Source organism: Taudactylus pleione, unplaced genomic scaffold (assembly GCF_031769625.1).
Source record: "Taudactylus pleione unplaced genomic scaffold, aTauple2 ptg000129l, whole genome shotgun sequence".
NCBI lineage: Eukaryota > Metazoa > Chordata > Amphibia > Anura > Myobatrachidae > Taudactylus > Taudactylus pleione.
Window position 1 is genome coordinate 5,015,300 of NW_028284531.1, and position 16,943 is coordinate 5,032,242.

The window sequence follows — 16,943 nt, forward strand, 5'->3', positions numbered from 1 at the left end:
GTTAGGGTTAGGGGGGGAGGTTAGGTTAGTTAATACTTACCTTGGGACGATCGGGATTTGCAGCCATGATGGCCAGCCGCTGTCGGGATTTGAACCGCCGGACTTGCGTCCAGCGGTAATTCATACCGATTCCGTCAACAAGGCATCTGCACATAGCATAACTTTGTCGTGGCCATGTACAGGGCAGATAGTGATCTGGTCAACTCTGAATAAAGTGGAAATCCGTAGCTCCAAAGAGCTACGTTTTCCAGAAAATTAGTAAATTGGTCCTGTCCACAGTTCCCTTAGTTTGCAACATTAGTTTGCTTAATACATAAAATAGCTCAGATATTTTCTGTTAAGTTATTCTTAAATGGACATGATACTTAATTATATCATATGGAAAATTCTATTCTTACATGATTTTTTTAAAGGAATGCTCTAAATCTAAAGACCCCTGAATCTTCTAAAATGTTTTACCTGTCAGCTACATTCACAAGATTGCTAAAAAGCTGTAATTTAGACAGCCGCAACCCTTTTTTCAGGCTCTATACTATATATCCCAGGATGCTCAACCAATAAAGCATGTTGGAATTATCAGATGAACACTGATATTAATTGCTCATTATGGAACATGCACTTGTACAATAGCAAAGTGCTGAAAATTCTCAACCCTGATCTTTCCCTAAATAATGACATGCAAGCTAACTTTTCTTTTTCCTAAACAGATGTGAATTGGGGATCTTCAGCCCAGGCTCTTCACTACATAAATGCCTTAAACAGTGCTTTGGAGCTGAACACAATTGATGACCATGTCAAAAACTTCAGGTATTTCCCTTGATGCATCATAGTTTGATCATCTCTACCCTCTCTACCTCCACTGACACTATTAACCAATATCTAATGTCTTGGTTTGCAGGCCTCAGTGCTTGGTTTTAACTGGAGCACCCATGTCAAGACCAGTTCTCTTGGATATTACTAAATCTTTTACGAAAAACACAGGACTCTGTATCTGTTGTGAGGTGTTTGCTGTAAGTACAGAACCATTAGCATCCATGTACACCAGTGTTTCCCAAAACCATCCTTGCATGCCCCCAACAGTTCATGTTTTTTGTATTTCTTTATCAGTCGATTTACCCAATAATAACAATTGAACTTGCATACTGTAACCTGTAGGTTTCAGTGGCCATGCTAATGGGGCCTAGCCCCAAAAAGATGATCTATGGTCAGAGCTTAACCAGATGATCTATGGTCAGAGCTTAACCAGGCCGCAGTCCGCATTGGGAAACAAAATGGGGGCCGTGGCTGGCAGCATTAGTTTGTCTGATTTCTCCTGGTTCAAGCCATTTTTAAATAGGCTCGTTACTGAAATATTTTTTTTAGGAAATTAGGTAAATACATAGGCTCCCAAGTCACCTGTACATGATTAAAGAAATCCTGAAAACATGAGCTGTTGGTGATGCATGAGTTACGGATTTGGGAAATACTGCTGTATATTTTTGAGGACAAAATACACAATATAGAATATTGTGGCAGGAGAGTGGCAGATATTTATTCTAACTATTCCTCTCTTTTGTTCCTTTCCACTGTTGTAAGTAGGCAGGAATTTGAGCCGTATAATACAATCGAGTGATGACTGAACAAACAAGAAATAGATTAGATTGCTTTAAAGATTTCAGTACAAGCCATTAAATCAAAAGTAAAACATGTCTTGGTTTAATCTCCGCTGAAAATAGATTCTTCATACACATAAGACCTTCAAAGTTCTTAAAATTCAATATAAGTTTCACAGCAATTCAATGCTGTCTGCTTCTAGCCTGAAGATATTGATAGCATTTAACTAGTTAATGTATTAATATGACTACCAGTCACTGGTATACCAGTTACATTACAGTTTCATAATTGACTCATCATGGAGTAGTGATATGCAATCTCATATGTCTGTGATCTTCATAGTCGGTAATAAAAAAAATATATATAAGCACTTTATTTGCAGGTTATAGCTCAAAAACATTATCCAAAGATTGGGTCGAGATGTAACAGTCCATTTTCATTTGATGTTTCATTCCGCTGAACCTTTATTGTGTTATGCAGGGACCGCGCAAACAGGCTGTAAAAGAAATGAACAATGGGATGAGCAAAAAACAGACATGGTTAACGAAAAACAAAAAGAAAGCATTTTATGCTGCAGTCGCTGCTGATAGCTTCAGAGATGGTGTAAGGACACTTCTTCAGGTAAGCAAAAACATCATTAACATCCCTTATTTAATATCTCAGTTAGTAGCTGTAGATTATAAATCACCATTACATATTGTCTGTCTTTATAACGCTCACACTTGTTCTTCCTGGAAATGATCACTCTTTGATTTCATTTAAATAAACACTATAAGCAATGATGGGGGAAGGGGGGTACTCAATGAGCTGCGAGGTTCTAGGTAGTATGTATTCCAGGATATCCGGGCAGGGAAATCTTGCTTGTTTTAGCGTGCACCCCATAGTGATGCGAGCAATAAACTAAAGTAAGATTTCCGTTCCATAGAGGCAAAGAGTTTACGTAGCTGCAGATTGTGCAAGGTTCCAACAGGACCTTGAGCCCCATTATGTAACATTACTATTTGTAAAACTAAGAAATGTTATCCCACAAAGCCAACATAGCACAAAATCACGAGGTGCAAACCACTTCCAAAAAACACCATACAATTATGGAAATCTCATAATATAGTATGAATGAACTAAAGGATTTGGCTATAGATACAGTATGTGTCAAACACCACCTCATATTACTGGTGTCTGATTGTGGAAATAGACAGGACCTGGTTCTTCTTGGCAGTGACCTATTTTCCACCAAGACTACAGAACTTAAGGGATCAGTTTATCCATATGTGAACTTAAATCAGGCTAAATAAAGGAACATTATAGTAAATTAAATATTTTCTTATGTGATCAGATGTTATTTAGAAAGCACATCGCGCTAATGGGGTGGGGTATTTCAGGTCAGTTATGACCCCGGACATTAGCTCTTATTGAATAATTCAGTAAGCTGGGGCCTTGGGTTAAACTCAGCAGGATATGTAGCAGTAAACAAAGCTGGCCATACACTGAAAAATAATCATTCCAATACGACTCTTGCGCGACAGTTCTGAAAGATGATCGTTCAGTGTATGTACATGAACGATAATATTTTAATGTTAAAAATGGCAGAAGAACGAATGTGATTGTTTGATTAATTTGCAAACATGTTCAATCATCCAGACCGTCATTCTGCCAATTTCACTCAGTGCAATTAACGTTGTGCTCATACACCGTTCAGTGCATGGAGGCACTGCCAAATCTATAAAATTCGCCAGCCCATCATACCCGTTGGCTGGATTGTCTCCTTCCTCATTCAGTATATGATAAGGATGGTTACTAACCATCGATGGTTAACCACCAATGGTACCTGTAGATGGTTTTGCCATTGATGACGGAGATCCCATGGTTCTCTGCCATCAATGGAACAGAGCTGCCCAATGTTTTTTTTTTTTATTCCAGTTGGTGTAGGGGCACATAGCCTAGCTCCACCTCCCAATGTACCCACAAAGCCCTGCCCCCACCTCTGATTGGCCTGCTGATCAGTGATTAAAAAGCAGTGATGACCATTGGTGGGTGAAACCATGGATAGTTCCTTGACGATGGTTTGAGGTTAACCACCAATAGTACCATCGATGGTTACAATCAATGGTTAACACACCAATGGCCATCCCTAGTGTATGGCCAGCCTAAGACTAACATGATCTGAGCAGCTGACCACCTCATCCCATGACCTCCTCCACACAATGCAAGGAGGTCATGCAGCACATGTGAATTCAGAGGAGGTGGAGGATATGCAGTCGGCACCACTTTGATTCCCTCCTTCATCCATAGGAAAGGGCTGTAACTATGATTGTTTTCGACTTCTTTGATTAAACAAGGTACTGTAGGGAATGTCTAGGCTTTAGACTTATAGTAGGAGATTACTGATAATCCACTGAGGGTGAGTGGAGGTTCTGAGTGGCATACGAGTGTAGATAGGGGATTTTAGTGACAGACAACTCTGAAGGGAAGTTTGGAGCACATGTGGGATCTGAGCACACATGGGTCATTTTGGGGTGAGTGGAAGCATTTTATGGCAATTCAGAATATAAAGCACATGGTGTATCTGGTTGGCACGTATAAACGCTCATTGGTGGCATTTTAGGATGAGTGAGTGGCTGATGTGGGGTTATTTTGGGGCTTTTTTTCTTAATTTGATTAAGGGCAATGTGCTGACCTTCGGAAGGTTAGAGGACTGTGCATGTGGCCTTTCAATTATATGATGTTGTCCATTGTACTGGTGTAGTTTATTTAAATTCTTTATTTTGTAATGTGCATAGAACAATATTGTGATTTGTAAGCTGGCACATATTTGCATATATGCAACTATGTGTCATGAATCTGGGTCTTAAGGTGCCTACACACTAGACGATGTGCTCATGATGCGATGTCGTGAGCTATTTCCCTTAAACGCTCCCCGGCAGCTTCCCGGCAGTCCTGGACACGATTTGGTGTAAAAAGTGTCCAATGTGACCAACGGTCTCACGGTCTATCATGCATTGTGTACTTTTTCCAAATCGTGAGATCGTGTACGATAAATCGTTAGTTTACCAAACACCTCACGATGATCTTCACGATTTAAGATAAATTTAAATAACGGACAGGCCTAACTAGGGGGTCTATAAATCAGGAGCCATTTTAGGTCTGAGCACTTCTGCTCTGTGACTAGTGAGGCTTGGTGTATACCTGCTGAACGCTGTACATTGCTATTGTGCTCTGCTTTGTTTTGCCTGGCCTAACAAAATGTGCTTTTGCTGCATTTTATCCTGTGTCTTATCCTGAATTCCGTGCTGATGGATCCCTATCGGTCTAGAGTTCTGTTCGCCTGTTAGCATTTCTGACAAGCTCAGACACTCCTTCATTGGTGTATCCAGACCGATGCAGAAATATTCCATTGCAATTACCTGATGCACCTGAGCAGCTCAGCAGTGCTCACCTAATCCTCTGCTCCTATGGTAATGGACTGTCTGCTATTTAAATCTGCACCTGGAGTCAAAACATTGGCTGAACAACATGTTTCCATCTGATGTCATGTCTCCTGTGACTTCCATTGCTATTTCGTGGACGACTCGCTGGATACCATCCTCAGCTATTTCTGCCAGTGTTGCAGCTTCCACGCTGCATTGAGACTTATCCATTTGCTATTGTTACCTGCGGGATGTAATTTTGAGAGCTGCTGGTCTAAATCCCGACAGCTGAAGCCCGACAAGGGACTTAAGATAGGCATTGAAATACTGATGCCTATCTTAATCCCGACGCTGGAACACAGAAGGACGCCAGCCCGATTGAGGAAGTCCAGGGCCTCATTAGTGTTAGCCGCGGGGGGGGGGGGGGGTTAGGTTTAGGTTATATAGCCGGGTTTACATTAGGTTTTTTGGGGGAGGCCAGGGTTAGGCACCCCTAGGGAGGAGCGTTAGGCATCACTGGAGGGGAGGGGTTAGGGTTAGGCATGAAGGGGGGAGGGTTAGGTTTAGGTACGAAGGGGGGAGACTTAGGTTTAGGCACTAATGTGGAGGGTTAGAGGGTGGGGAGGGTTAAGCTACAAGAAAGGTAGGGATAGGGGGAGAAGGGGGGAGGGTAAGTATACTAACCCAACCCCTGTCAGGATACCGACCATCATAATGCCGCTGTCGGTTTTGTGACAGGAGACATCCCGACAGCCAGCATTACATACCAATTCCTTACCTGCATTCTTTTTGCCTATACTGCAGCTTCTACGCTGCATACAGACCTGCTCCTAGTACATCTCTGTGGACTCCGCTCTACATCAGTGCCGCTGGGACAGTGCATGCAAGTTACCTTTATTATATTACTCTGTGGTTATTCAGGTTATTTGGTTATACTATTGTGCTGACCCTGTATGTGCTGAACCTGTATTGGTTTCCCTGTGCTGTGTGCTATAGTCTTGGGCTGGATCAGAGAAGGGTGTTGATTCCATGGCTAGGGTTCAGTGTGCAGTATACGGTCTGTAAACTGAGGTGTCCAGTAAGCTGTATTACTTGTCCTGACTCTCAGTTTCTGAGATCCTCACTGGTTCCAGGTCTTGTGTTGGAGCAGTACCAGAGTTGCAGCTTTCTCAAGCTGTACTCTGACTACATTAGGCTCCAAATCCTGGCCTGAGTTCTGAGTTCCCATCTACCAGTACTATACATTTCTGAGTCCTGGAGTTCACCTTTGTCTCTGGAGTGTATGCCTGGTCTTGCTGGCCTACACGAGTCACTAGGCGAGGGGTCACCCAGTGGACCTGGTCTGTTCATTTGGGTTCCAGTTCAGTATTCATGCATATCTCTAGCCTGTGGTTCCAACGCTTTCACTAGTGTGCCTATACTCCTGTTTGTACCCATGAGCCAAAGTATAATTTAACCTCCACATTTCCTATGCACATCCATCATACCCAAGGGTCCCGAACCAGGTCTACAGAATATCATAACTGTGACACTATGACCATGCAGAACAGACGGGGTCTATTTACTAAGCAGTGTTAGGAGACAGAGTGAAAAGTGATAAGGTGCCAGCCAATCAGCTCCCAACAGCCTGTGAGATGACAGTTGGGAGCTGATTGGCTGGTACCTTATCACTTTTCACTCTGCCTCCTAACACTGCTTAGTAAATAGACCCCTCAAACCCAGAAAAACATCATACCACAAATGAAATAACAGTTTTGGCGCTTATGAGCAATGCACCATTCAGTCATCAAAGATCCCCTGTCATACTGTACATAACAGTTGCTTGTTGACCAAGTACAATTCTTCTCTCAGACCCCAATAGTTCTAGTTACTTTTCTAGAGTTTCATTAGGCAATAATGAAAAATAAAAATCTAATTTCTACTAAGAGGAAAAATAGCTTTTAACTAACTTCAGCCAGTGAGATACTGAGAGCTCTGAGCCCTGCATATGACATAAACATGTCACTGCAAGTGATCCATGACTTTTAGTAATGAACAAGAAGTCCTTGCAACATAAAAACTTCAGAACGTGTTCAGCTATCATTAAAAATCTAACAATGTGTACTAGTACTAGCAACTAACTCCAGACAGCTCCAGGGCTGACATATTTTCAAACTGTTTCATACACTATTACATTTTAATGATGGCCGAACATACTTTGAAGTTTTTTTTGAGTGAAACTTTTTGCTTGATTTTAAAAAGTTGAGTGTCATTTGTAATGAAGCTGCTGCTATCTCCAAGTTGCAGGGAATAGAATCAGTGGGCATTATTCAATTGTTTAAGCGCGCCCGATATCCCATCTAAAGTGACAGGAGATCTCGGGGCGCTATTCAATTCATGCCCATTTTCACTCTGAGCACGTCCGTAGTGGTCGGGTTTAGCCGCGTAAAATGGCTACCCCCGACCAAAGTGCTGTTTGGGAGCCAAAACAGGTCACTTTTTGCCCAATTCCGCTCGCACTCCCCGAGGGGTGTGAGCTGAAATGATGCGCCGGCAGACGATCGCGCCCGACGGGAGCAACAATTGAATAGCTCCTGTCTGGCGCGTAGAGGGGCGAAACAATTGAATTCCGCCCACTGTCTCTACACTATGGCGATACATTTGATATTTAGAAACTGTTACCTGGATATGGCAAATTGTCCATGTTGTTTTATATTTGGTGTCTGAAGATTTGTGCAGCATTTCTTATTAACAATTTTTTTTTTTATTGAAGAGTCAAGTGTCACATTTACAGACATCGCAATAATACAAATGTTAATGAAAAAGGCAAGGCAAATGATCACAAATAGTTGTACAATGGTGCAAATGGTGTATAACTTGTGCAGCATTTCTATGGGTTTTGCTTTTTCTTAAACATACTGTCAATATTATGGGCACCTGTATGCCTGGATGATGTTAGCAAAAAAAGAGATTTAAAATGAATCCCTCAAATATAAGATGTTTTTATGAATCGGTACGAGTCATCGCCGGACCTAAGCCCAGCGGATGAAATACCGATGCCGGAAGGCCGGCAGCTGAAGAACCCAATGGGGAAGGTAAGTAGGCTATTGCCAATCCTCTCCCCCCCTAACCCTCCCTTAGGGGTGCCTAACCCTAACCTCCCCCCCTAGTGCCTAACTCTAACCTCCCTCTAGGGGTACCTAAACCTAATCCTCCCCCCCCCCGCACCCTAAACCTAACCCTCCCGGGGGGGGGCGCCTAAACCTAACCACCCCCCGCCCCCCGGTGGTGCCTGACCCTAACCCCTCCTTCCCCTAGCCCAAGCCTAACCCTCCCGGGGGAGGTGCCTAACCCCAAGTCTCCCCCCCCGAGAGTCCCTAATCCCCGCCCCCTGCGGCTAAGCACTCCCGACGATCTACGATCGGTATACCGGGCGTCGGAATTTCGGCATGGGGCTGATGATAGGCGTCAGCATTTAGACGTCTATCATCAGTCCCATGCCGGGATTTCACAGTCGGGAAGCCGGCGGTCGGCATTTCGACCGCCGGCTTCCTAACTATGTCCCGATTTTATTACTACTCCATGTTAACAGCATCTACCCTGAGCTGAATTCAGGGGGGCCACCCCGGCCAGAGCACACTGCTGCAGCGGCCACCGGGCTCTGGGATCCAGCTGCACACCATGGAGACGCCATCTCTGACATGCTTCTTCTGCGCATGCACGGCACCCCGCCTCGTCTTCCTCTCCTTTCCATCCATCCACTGTGCTACCAGATCGGTCTGCTGCTCACCAGGGAGGGAGGGCCGGAGGAGTGGGGGCTGGCTTCTCTGTCTTAATTCCCCGAGACACCCCGAAGGCTTAATCCGGCCCTGCATCTAGCCAAACTTCCCCAAGGATATAGAAGCCTATGCAGAGTTGAAAGCAAGTTGGCAGAAATTGCACTTGCTTTACGTGCTGGAACTAAATGCATATACACGTGTCCATGTTCACATATCCTCAAATGGACTTTGCGTCTTTTTTTTTTTTTTTAAATATGCTTCTTAAAGTTCTATACAAATTCTAAATACTATTTACATACTAAAATGCAAAATTATGTAATCTGGGTAAAAAAGCAAAATACCACCATTGTCATATAGTACTTAAACTGCTACTTTATACCAATTCCTTTGTGACAAAAAGTACTTATCCTAAGAACCATACTTAGGGCCTGATTCACCCAGGATTACAATTGCGAAGCTGCATGCTGGCATAATATGCAAATGCAGCAGGAGGTGTATGATACCCCCTGCTGCATTTGTGATTCCAGCAAATGCTGGGATCACCATTGCAGGCTGGGATCACCAACGCGACTATCGGTGATCGATGGTCGCGATGGTGGACGGTGCCGGGTCGCCAGCCAGCTGAGTAAGCGTCAGCTTACTCAGGCTGGTCGGCTTGGGAGCCCTGTACACTGCTTTGATTGACTCAGATCTTGGGCTTGCCACTCCTGGAAAACGGGGCGGACATGCCTCAGTTTCCAGGAATGTCAGCCAGCCCCACGCCCGCACTGCGCCTTAAATGCATCTGTCTGTCAATCAGGCTGAGGCATTGAATGGTCTGTGTGTGACCACGCAGGACCCATTCTGCACACTCTGGAATCTGCGATCAGCAGTGCACTTGCGTGCACTGCTGAATCAGGCCCTTGGTACATTATTTGCTGCCGAGTACACTATTAGCAGTGTCCGACTGGGGCATTAAGGGCCCAGCAGCTGCGCACAGAAGGGTTGTGACCAGCCATTGGTAAGTGTGGTCATCAACTGAAGGGGTGTAGGAAGGTGTAACTAGGGATTCAAGCCCCCTGGCAAAGTAAGGGACTGGTCCCACCGCCCTCCCATTTTAAATAGGGACAGTGTGGCCTCATGGGGAAGGGGTGTGGACACACAATAGTACCCCCAATTCAAATTACTACACACAGTAGTGTAACCTTATCCACATTACACCACACAGTGGAGTATACCAGTATTAGGAACTATAAAATCAGGAATTTTTTCTGTAATTATGTAATTGTATATATTTAATTGATTTAGAAAAAATATTTTTTTAATGTGTTAGAGACATTTTTATTTCTTTATATTGGGAATTATACAGTTTAATGGTGAGTGCTGGATTATTCCCCCTCGTTTCAATTATCAATCTGTATGAATAGGGTAGGTGGTTCCCTGTTCTATTTTTCCAAGCAGCTACCATTAGACAAATAGGTTAAGCGCAGCCTTGTACACCTGCTTTTTTCTGCACACAGTAGAGCAACCTTATCCACAGTACCCCACACAGTATGGCCCCTTATTCACATTATACCACACAGTAGTACCCGCTATTCACATTATGCCACACAGTAGAGCCCCTTATTCACAATATGCAACAGAGTTGTACTCCTTATACACATTTCGCAACACAGTAGTGCCATTTATTCAATTTATGTCACACAGTAATGCACCTTATAGCACATTATGCCACACAGTAAGGGCCCTCTTTAACTATCTGTTACTAAAGAGTGGACTGGATCTAATATCCAGCCACTCACCAGGGGCTCATGCTAATGCCTGCCTACCTTTGGGTAGAAAGTCACCTGGGCCTTATGCCCAGAGTCACTTATACTTGTTGCACGAGCCCTCTGCCCGCCTAACATGTCCCACAGGCCTGACTGCAACCAAGGGCCTAATGCCCAACACCTGGTGGTCTAGGGAGGTGGGTAAAGGACACCTACCGGTAATCTGGGAGAAGCTGCTGCGGAGAGCTTCATTTAATCATTTGCTTCCCACCACCTGCAGCACTCTGTCCTCATCTTCTTTCTTCTGCTGCTGGCCCATCCTTGCCAGTGGCGCCGCATTTTCTTTATCCAACCGGTGCTGCCTCTTTCGCAGCCAATGGAGCTCTTCATCTAACGTCGTCTCATCATGACTGCCACCACTAAACTGAATGCTCGGCGTCAGATGCTGCGAACGGCATCATTGGCTCACTGGGGTTGCTTCTTATTGGTTGCAGGTTTGCAAGCCATGATTGGCTTGCGGTCTGTGCCAAATGTAAACTTGTGCCATCTGCCACTTCACCGGCACTGGGAGCAGACAAAATGTCCTAGTACTGACCACTGATGTGTCCCACTGGGTACACATCTCTACATCACGCTGCACTTCCGGCTCTGGGATACGACACATTTGATACCAGCGCCAGCTCCCTCCTCCTACACACTAGGGCACATCTCCATGTGCCCTGTAAGCCGGGTGTACCACTAATGACATAAATCACAGCAGCGCCCGGCAAATAGAGATCACCACGTCCGGATCCGCCCCCAGGGCATTCTGTGCTCTGTACGGTGGCACCGTCCGCACTAGTTACGGCTCTGATTTCACTCCCTGGCCGCACATGGTACTGCTGGGTGTCTCCCCCCCTCATATTTATTATATGTTGCAGTTTATTTGTACAATACATATCATTAGCCAAAGTGACCAGGTAATTGCCTGTGATGTGAAATCTGTGCAGTGATAAAGGCGTGACAGCAGCATAGCTGTCGCTGATTGCAGAAGGTGTGCAGATTTTGTGGTAGTTCAGAATAAGTTTCAAAATAAGGTGTATGGAGGTGTCACACATAGGAGGGGGAAACATAGTGGAATATAATAGAAGAGCATATAGTGATGTTAGTGCAAAGAATGGATGCCAGTGCAGAGTTTGGTATATGGGGTATGGAACGTGTATTGTATGAGGTTTAGTTAGATGTGGGGATGGTGTAATGTGTGGGGTGTAATGGTTACCTTCTACTGATCCCATTCATGGAATGTCACAGGTTCACTTTAAAGGTTACATTTTAGACATGTTTTAAATGTCACATCTTGAGAGTTATATTTTTAATTTAGCAAGCTATAGGAAAAATCTATAACATGATGAGAGACGTGTAAAATAAACACCCGCTAAATGATTATGGCTTTTTAAATCTGTGAATGACAACAATCAATAAAACTGAACACGTTATTATAGTACATCACAGCTGCACACTTGTAAAGTTGACAATGAACAAACTTGTCATTTCTGCTACAATAATACTCGAAGGAAGCGACATGTGCTCTGCAGATAGTAAGTTGCAGATCTATTGAAATGACAGCTTGGCAGCTGAAATCCAAATCCTCTTAATTACAAGGAAATTATTTCCGTTCATCTCAAACTATATAGAAATGAAAGCAAAGAACTTCCCTTTACACGCACAGACGTAGGCATAAAGGACACTCGCACTCTTGTACGCTATGGTGTCTTATTTGCAGCTCAGGCACAGATGGTAGCATGTTTATTGTAAGAAACTGCAAGTATATCTGTATGTTTCCAGTTTTCTTGTGAAAGTAATGAAATGCATAACACCTCACAGTTATTAGGGTTACCACCTGGCAGTTTTTCATTTTTGTATTTAGCATTCCGACTTCCTGTCCAGTTTAAGACTTGTCAACGTGAAATAATACAGTTCTGCCTGACAGTGAACTCTTAACCGGTTATTTACTAACTTTGCTTGAAAGTACAAATTTACAGCCAATCAGCAATAAGTTGTTATCTGTGTTGAACCATACTTGTACCCTAAAAGGTGCATAGGAAATTTAGCAATGTTGAGCTACAGTAATTCTTGGGGATGTTCGCAGGCGAAAAATGTCGCCCCATAGGGTTATCTCCATATAAACACTACATGCTCTATAATTGTATTACATGATTTATCTGTTTTATGTTTTTGTATACAGGCATCTGGTTTAGGGAGACTGAAGCCAAACACCATAGTGATGGGATTCAAGAAGGAATGGAGACAAGCCAGCATAGTGGATGTGGCCAACTACGTGGGTGTATTACAGTGAGTGCTCTTATCTTCTTGTTTGTTGGCTGGCACTGTACACAATTATCTTTTGTTTCCATTTATAAAAGAGTGTAGGCATAGGTGTTCAACTCATTTCATTAGATTGGTTGTTGTGTTATATTAGCTATATCTGAAGCAACAAGAAAACTATATGTATGTTCAGGATGCATTTGGTTGCCAACTGTGCTGCTTGTTCAGCGGTCCGAGGTGATGCCAATATCTGCTCTCAGAGGATTAAAATCTAAAAGCTCCAACACAAAAAATTACTAACAGTTGCACCATAATTATAAGTGGAATGCATAATGCATTTCCGTTAGTGTAGGCTTTCAGTAAACGATAGAGCTTACTGGAACTTCAGATTTGGTGTTCAAATATCACCCCAACTACTACAATAATAATAATAAGAGGCTAGCTGGCAAATACCACATGCTGTGTGATAACATATATGCCCAAATGAACCCCAGTAGCTCATATAATGATTATTTTCTCAGTGTTTACAATTAGTGGCTTGTAGTGGGGACAACATTGGCACATTTCTGTGATACAAAACTGGTTGACAAAAGTCTCTTTAAAGACATTGACAATGATAACCACTCACCCCCAAAGCCTTCATCATTCAACACGAGCTGCAGCTCCGGATTTGGAAACATTTTCATATTTGATCTATACTATTTACCTTGTTGGTGAGCTCCACAGGGAAGCTCTTACACTCTAGGATGAAAGTCATTTGAAAAGCTGATCTTTCTTGCCAAACGTTCAGTGTCTGCTGATCCACTCTGCCAGTCCCTCCATTGGCTGCCGGTCTTCTACCGTATTCAATATAAAATATGTACACTCAGACATAAAGCTATTAACCAAACCACACCAACACTTATCTCAAAATGTCTTCCAACCCGACATCTCCGCTCTGCACAAGATCTGCGTCTCTCCTCCTTACGCATTACTTGTTCCCATGCTAAGTTACAGGACTTTTTTCGGGCTGCACCCACCCTGGGGAATGCTCTCCCACACACAATAAGACTTTCCACTAGTCTCCAAACATTCAAGCATTCTCTGAAAACTCACCTCTTCAGACAAGCTTATCAGATTCAAGAACCGCCCACATAACCTTTATAGCTTCCCTAACTCACTTCTTATAGTTTACACATATCACATCTTCTCTTTCTTCAATTTCACATTCTCCTGACCGTAGGCCAACTTTCCAGTGTGACTGGATTATACGGTATCCAATAAAGGAAGCCGGCTGCCTTTATACCAGCAGCCGGCTTCCTGACTGTCAAATCCCGGCGAGGGTGAAATGCCAGGCATCTAGATGTAGACGCCTGACATTTCCCCGACGCCGGGATGCCGGGCGCCACGAGCGGACAGCCGCGGGGGGGAGGGTTAGGTTTAGGGCACCCGGGGGAGACTTAGGGTTAGGCACCCCCCCAGGAGGGTTATGGTTAGGCTAGGGGGAGGGAGGGTTAGGGTTAGGCACCCCCGGGGGACTTAGGTTTAGGCAGCGGGTAAGGGGCGGGGTTAGGCACTTAGTGGGGGGATTAGGGTTAGGCACTTGGGGGGGGAGGTTAGGGTTAGGCACCCCTAAGGATTAGGGTTAGGGGGTTAGGTTAGTCAATACTTAACTATTGACGATCAGGATTTCCAGCGCTGTCGGGCTTCCGCTTGCGGGAACTCTGCTGTGGCCAGCGGTATTTCATACCGATTCCGATAATACAGCTCAACAGGAACCTCTACAAACTGGCTAGACCAATTTGCAATATGTAGCACCTATCCTTGTGTATCAACACCTAATTTCCTGTAGATTGTAAACTTGCGAGCAGGGCCCTCTTACCTTTATGTCTGTCTTTTACAACCCAGTCTTGTTCTATTAATGTTGATTGAAATTGTAAAGCGCAACGGAATATACTGCGCTATATAAGAAACGGTTAATAAATAAATAATAGTATAAGACACTGTCAGGTGTCATAAATGTACAATACGCATCCTGAATTATATCTGTTTCTTCACAGTGACGCTTTTGACTTTGAATATGGAGTTCTAATTGTAAGAATCAGCCAGGGCTTTGACATCTCAGCAATTCTTCAGGCTCAAGGTAAGTGTTTTGTCTAATTACATATTTGTCTCAATCTGTAAATCACAGGCAGTTTACATCCGTGTCGAACTGGAGCATGAAGGGCTCACCGTTGGGATTCAGTGGTAGGGGCCCATGCTTTGGGGCAGTATTTGAAACATTTTCAACTCGAACCACACTACACAAGATTTAAAAATTGCCAAGGCACACCATCCGGTGATGTGGTGTGCGTGACGAATGAAAAAACATAAACAATTGCTCCCACATAAAAATAATAATATACACACATATTGGCCTCCCCAGGAATAAAACACACTATATTGACCTCCACAGGAATAGCACACACTACATTGGCCTCCACAGGAATAAAACACACTACATTGGCCTCCAAAGGAATAAAACACACTACATTGGCCTCCACAGGAATACCACACACTACATTGGCCTCCACAGGAATAAAACACACTACATTGACCTCCTGAGGAATAAAACACACTACTGTACTAGTGCGCTGAGCTGACCGCCGCGGCACACTTGATAACCGTAGTAAGCAGATTGCATTTCCCATAATTGTAATGGGAAATACTGTATGAACTGCCTGAGATTTACTAAAAGTAAAATGTGAAAAAATACCGGGGGAAGCCCTGTGAGGTGGTGTAGGAGGTGGCATTATCCAGTCTTTCCCCCAGTTACCGGACTCCTGCTCTGCTCTAACAGGAAGTCCCGCCATGCAGCGTATTACACCACACAAACCTATGGACATTGTTGATGGTCACGTCCACAATTTCACTATAAACACTCTACACTTGGTATAGCCGATGATAATTGCAAGTGGCGCACAGGTGGCAAATTAACAAACTTATATGATGGTATCAAATGTAAATTGGTATTAATCCAATGAAAAGACAGTGGCCCTGATTCAGAGCCGGACACTCTGACAGAGCGCTATCTCTGAATCAGGGCCGTCCTTCTGTGACCACCCACAGCTATAGCGAGTGGCCAGGAAGATGGTCGCGATGGTCAAGACCATCGGGCTTGCAACAAGACAAGACCCTTGTGGTAGGGTCTCGTTGCCGCAAGTCCTGGAGTGCTTTCGGCTCAAACAGAGCCGAAAGCACTCCCACTGACATCACTTGTGATGTCAGTGGGGCCGGCCCCAGACGGTAGGTGTTCCCATGGGTACGCCTCTGTCTGGGCAGCCACGCCCCCAGCACGCCCACCAAAGGGGGCGTGCTGTCACTCAACATCGACAGCATGCCCCCTTTGGTACGAGACCCGGAGCGATGGCTTGCCCGTCGCTGTCCGGGTCTCGCGCATGCGCACAACGGAGCCGGCTCCGTCGTGCGCACTGGGCCACCATCGACCTGCTTGCGAGCACTCAGCGCTCGTGAGCGGGTCTGAATCAGTCCCAGAGGTCCTAAAGCATACCATGATATATTTGATTACATATACTTTATATAACCACCATCTGTGTACACCAGATAACTGCCCGTATCTGTGCAAAACTCCGGAAATGATAACAGAAAGTGTGTGTATGTTTTTGGCTTTATATAAAGATTGTTTGAACACTGCAAAGTCCCTGATTTACCATAGTGACTAATACTTGTATATTAATATTACATTTATCAGCTTGTTCTGTCACACACTGGTCTACAGAATAGCAATATGAATTGGTCATCTTTCTGAATGCAAACCCAGCTATCTGGCAACACTGAAACAGATTATAGGGGATACAAATATTAAATTATAGTTTTGCTTTATTCTATTTCATAGATTGCTGCTTACAAATTACAGGTTTTATGCAAAGCTATAATTAATTCAGATTTGAGCTGTGAATTTCCTGTAATCTGTTTATTGGAAAGCGATGAAATGCACAATCTCTTGTTCACCTTGCATTGCCATAACTCATTTCATGATCGTGGAAAACAGGGTGTAAAGGAAAATGTTACATTCAATGAAAGTGACATCAATTATGATAGTAATAAATGTCCTGAAACTGGTGGACTGAACCAGTATAATAATGGTTTGTAGCACA

At 43.9% G+C, this 16,943-nt stretch overlaps 1 protein-coding gene across 4 annotated transcripts in view; it reads left to right on the top strand.

Moving 5' to 3' along the window:
• Nucleotides 1-16,943, top strand: part of SLC12A1 (solute carrier family 12 member 1) — a 140,314-nt gene that overhangs the window by 81,255 nt on the left and 42,116 nt on the right. For all 4 annotated transcript variants that reach the window (XM_088472793.1, XM_088472792.1, XM_088472790.1 and 1 more), the window contains 5 exons: nucleotides 708-807; nucleotides 899-1,010; nucleotides 2,074-2,214; nucleotides 12,728-12,834; nucleotides 14,847-14,929. In XM_088472793.1, the coding sequence (XP_088328919.1) occupies nucleotides 708-807; nucleotides 899-1,010; nucleotides 2,074-2,214; nucleotides 12,728-12,834; nucleotides 14,847-14,929 (543 nt within the window). The remainder of the gene's footprint in view (nucleotides 1-707; nucleotides 808-898; nucleotides 1,011-2,073; nucleotides 2,215-12,727; nucleotides 12,835-14,846; nucleotides 14,930-16,943) is intronic.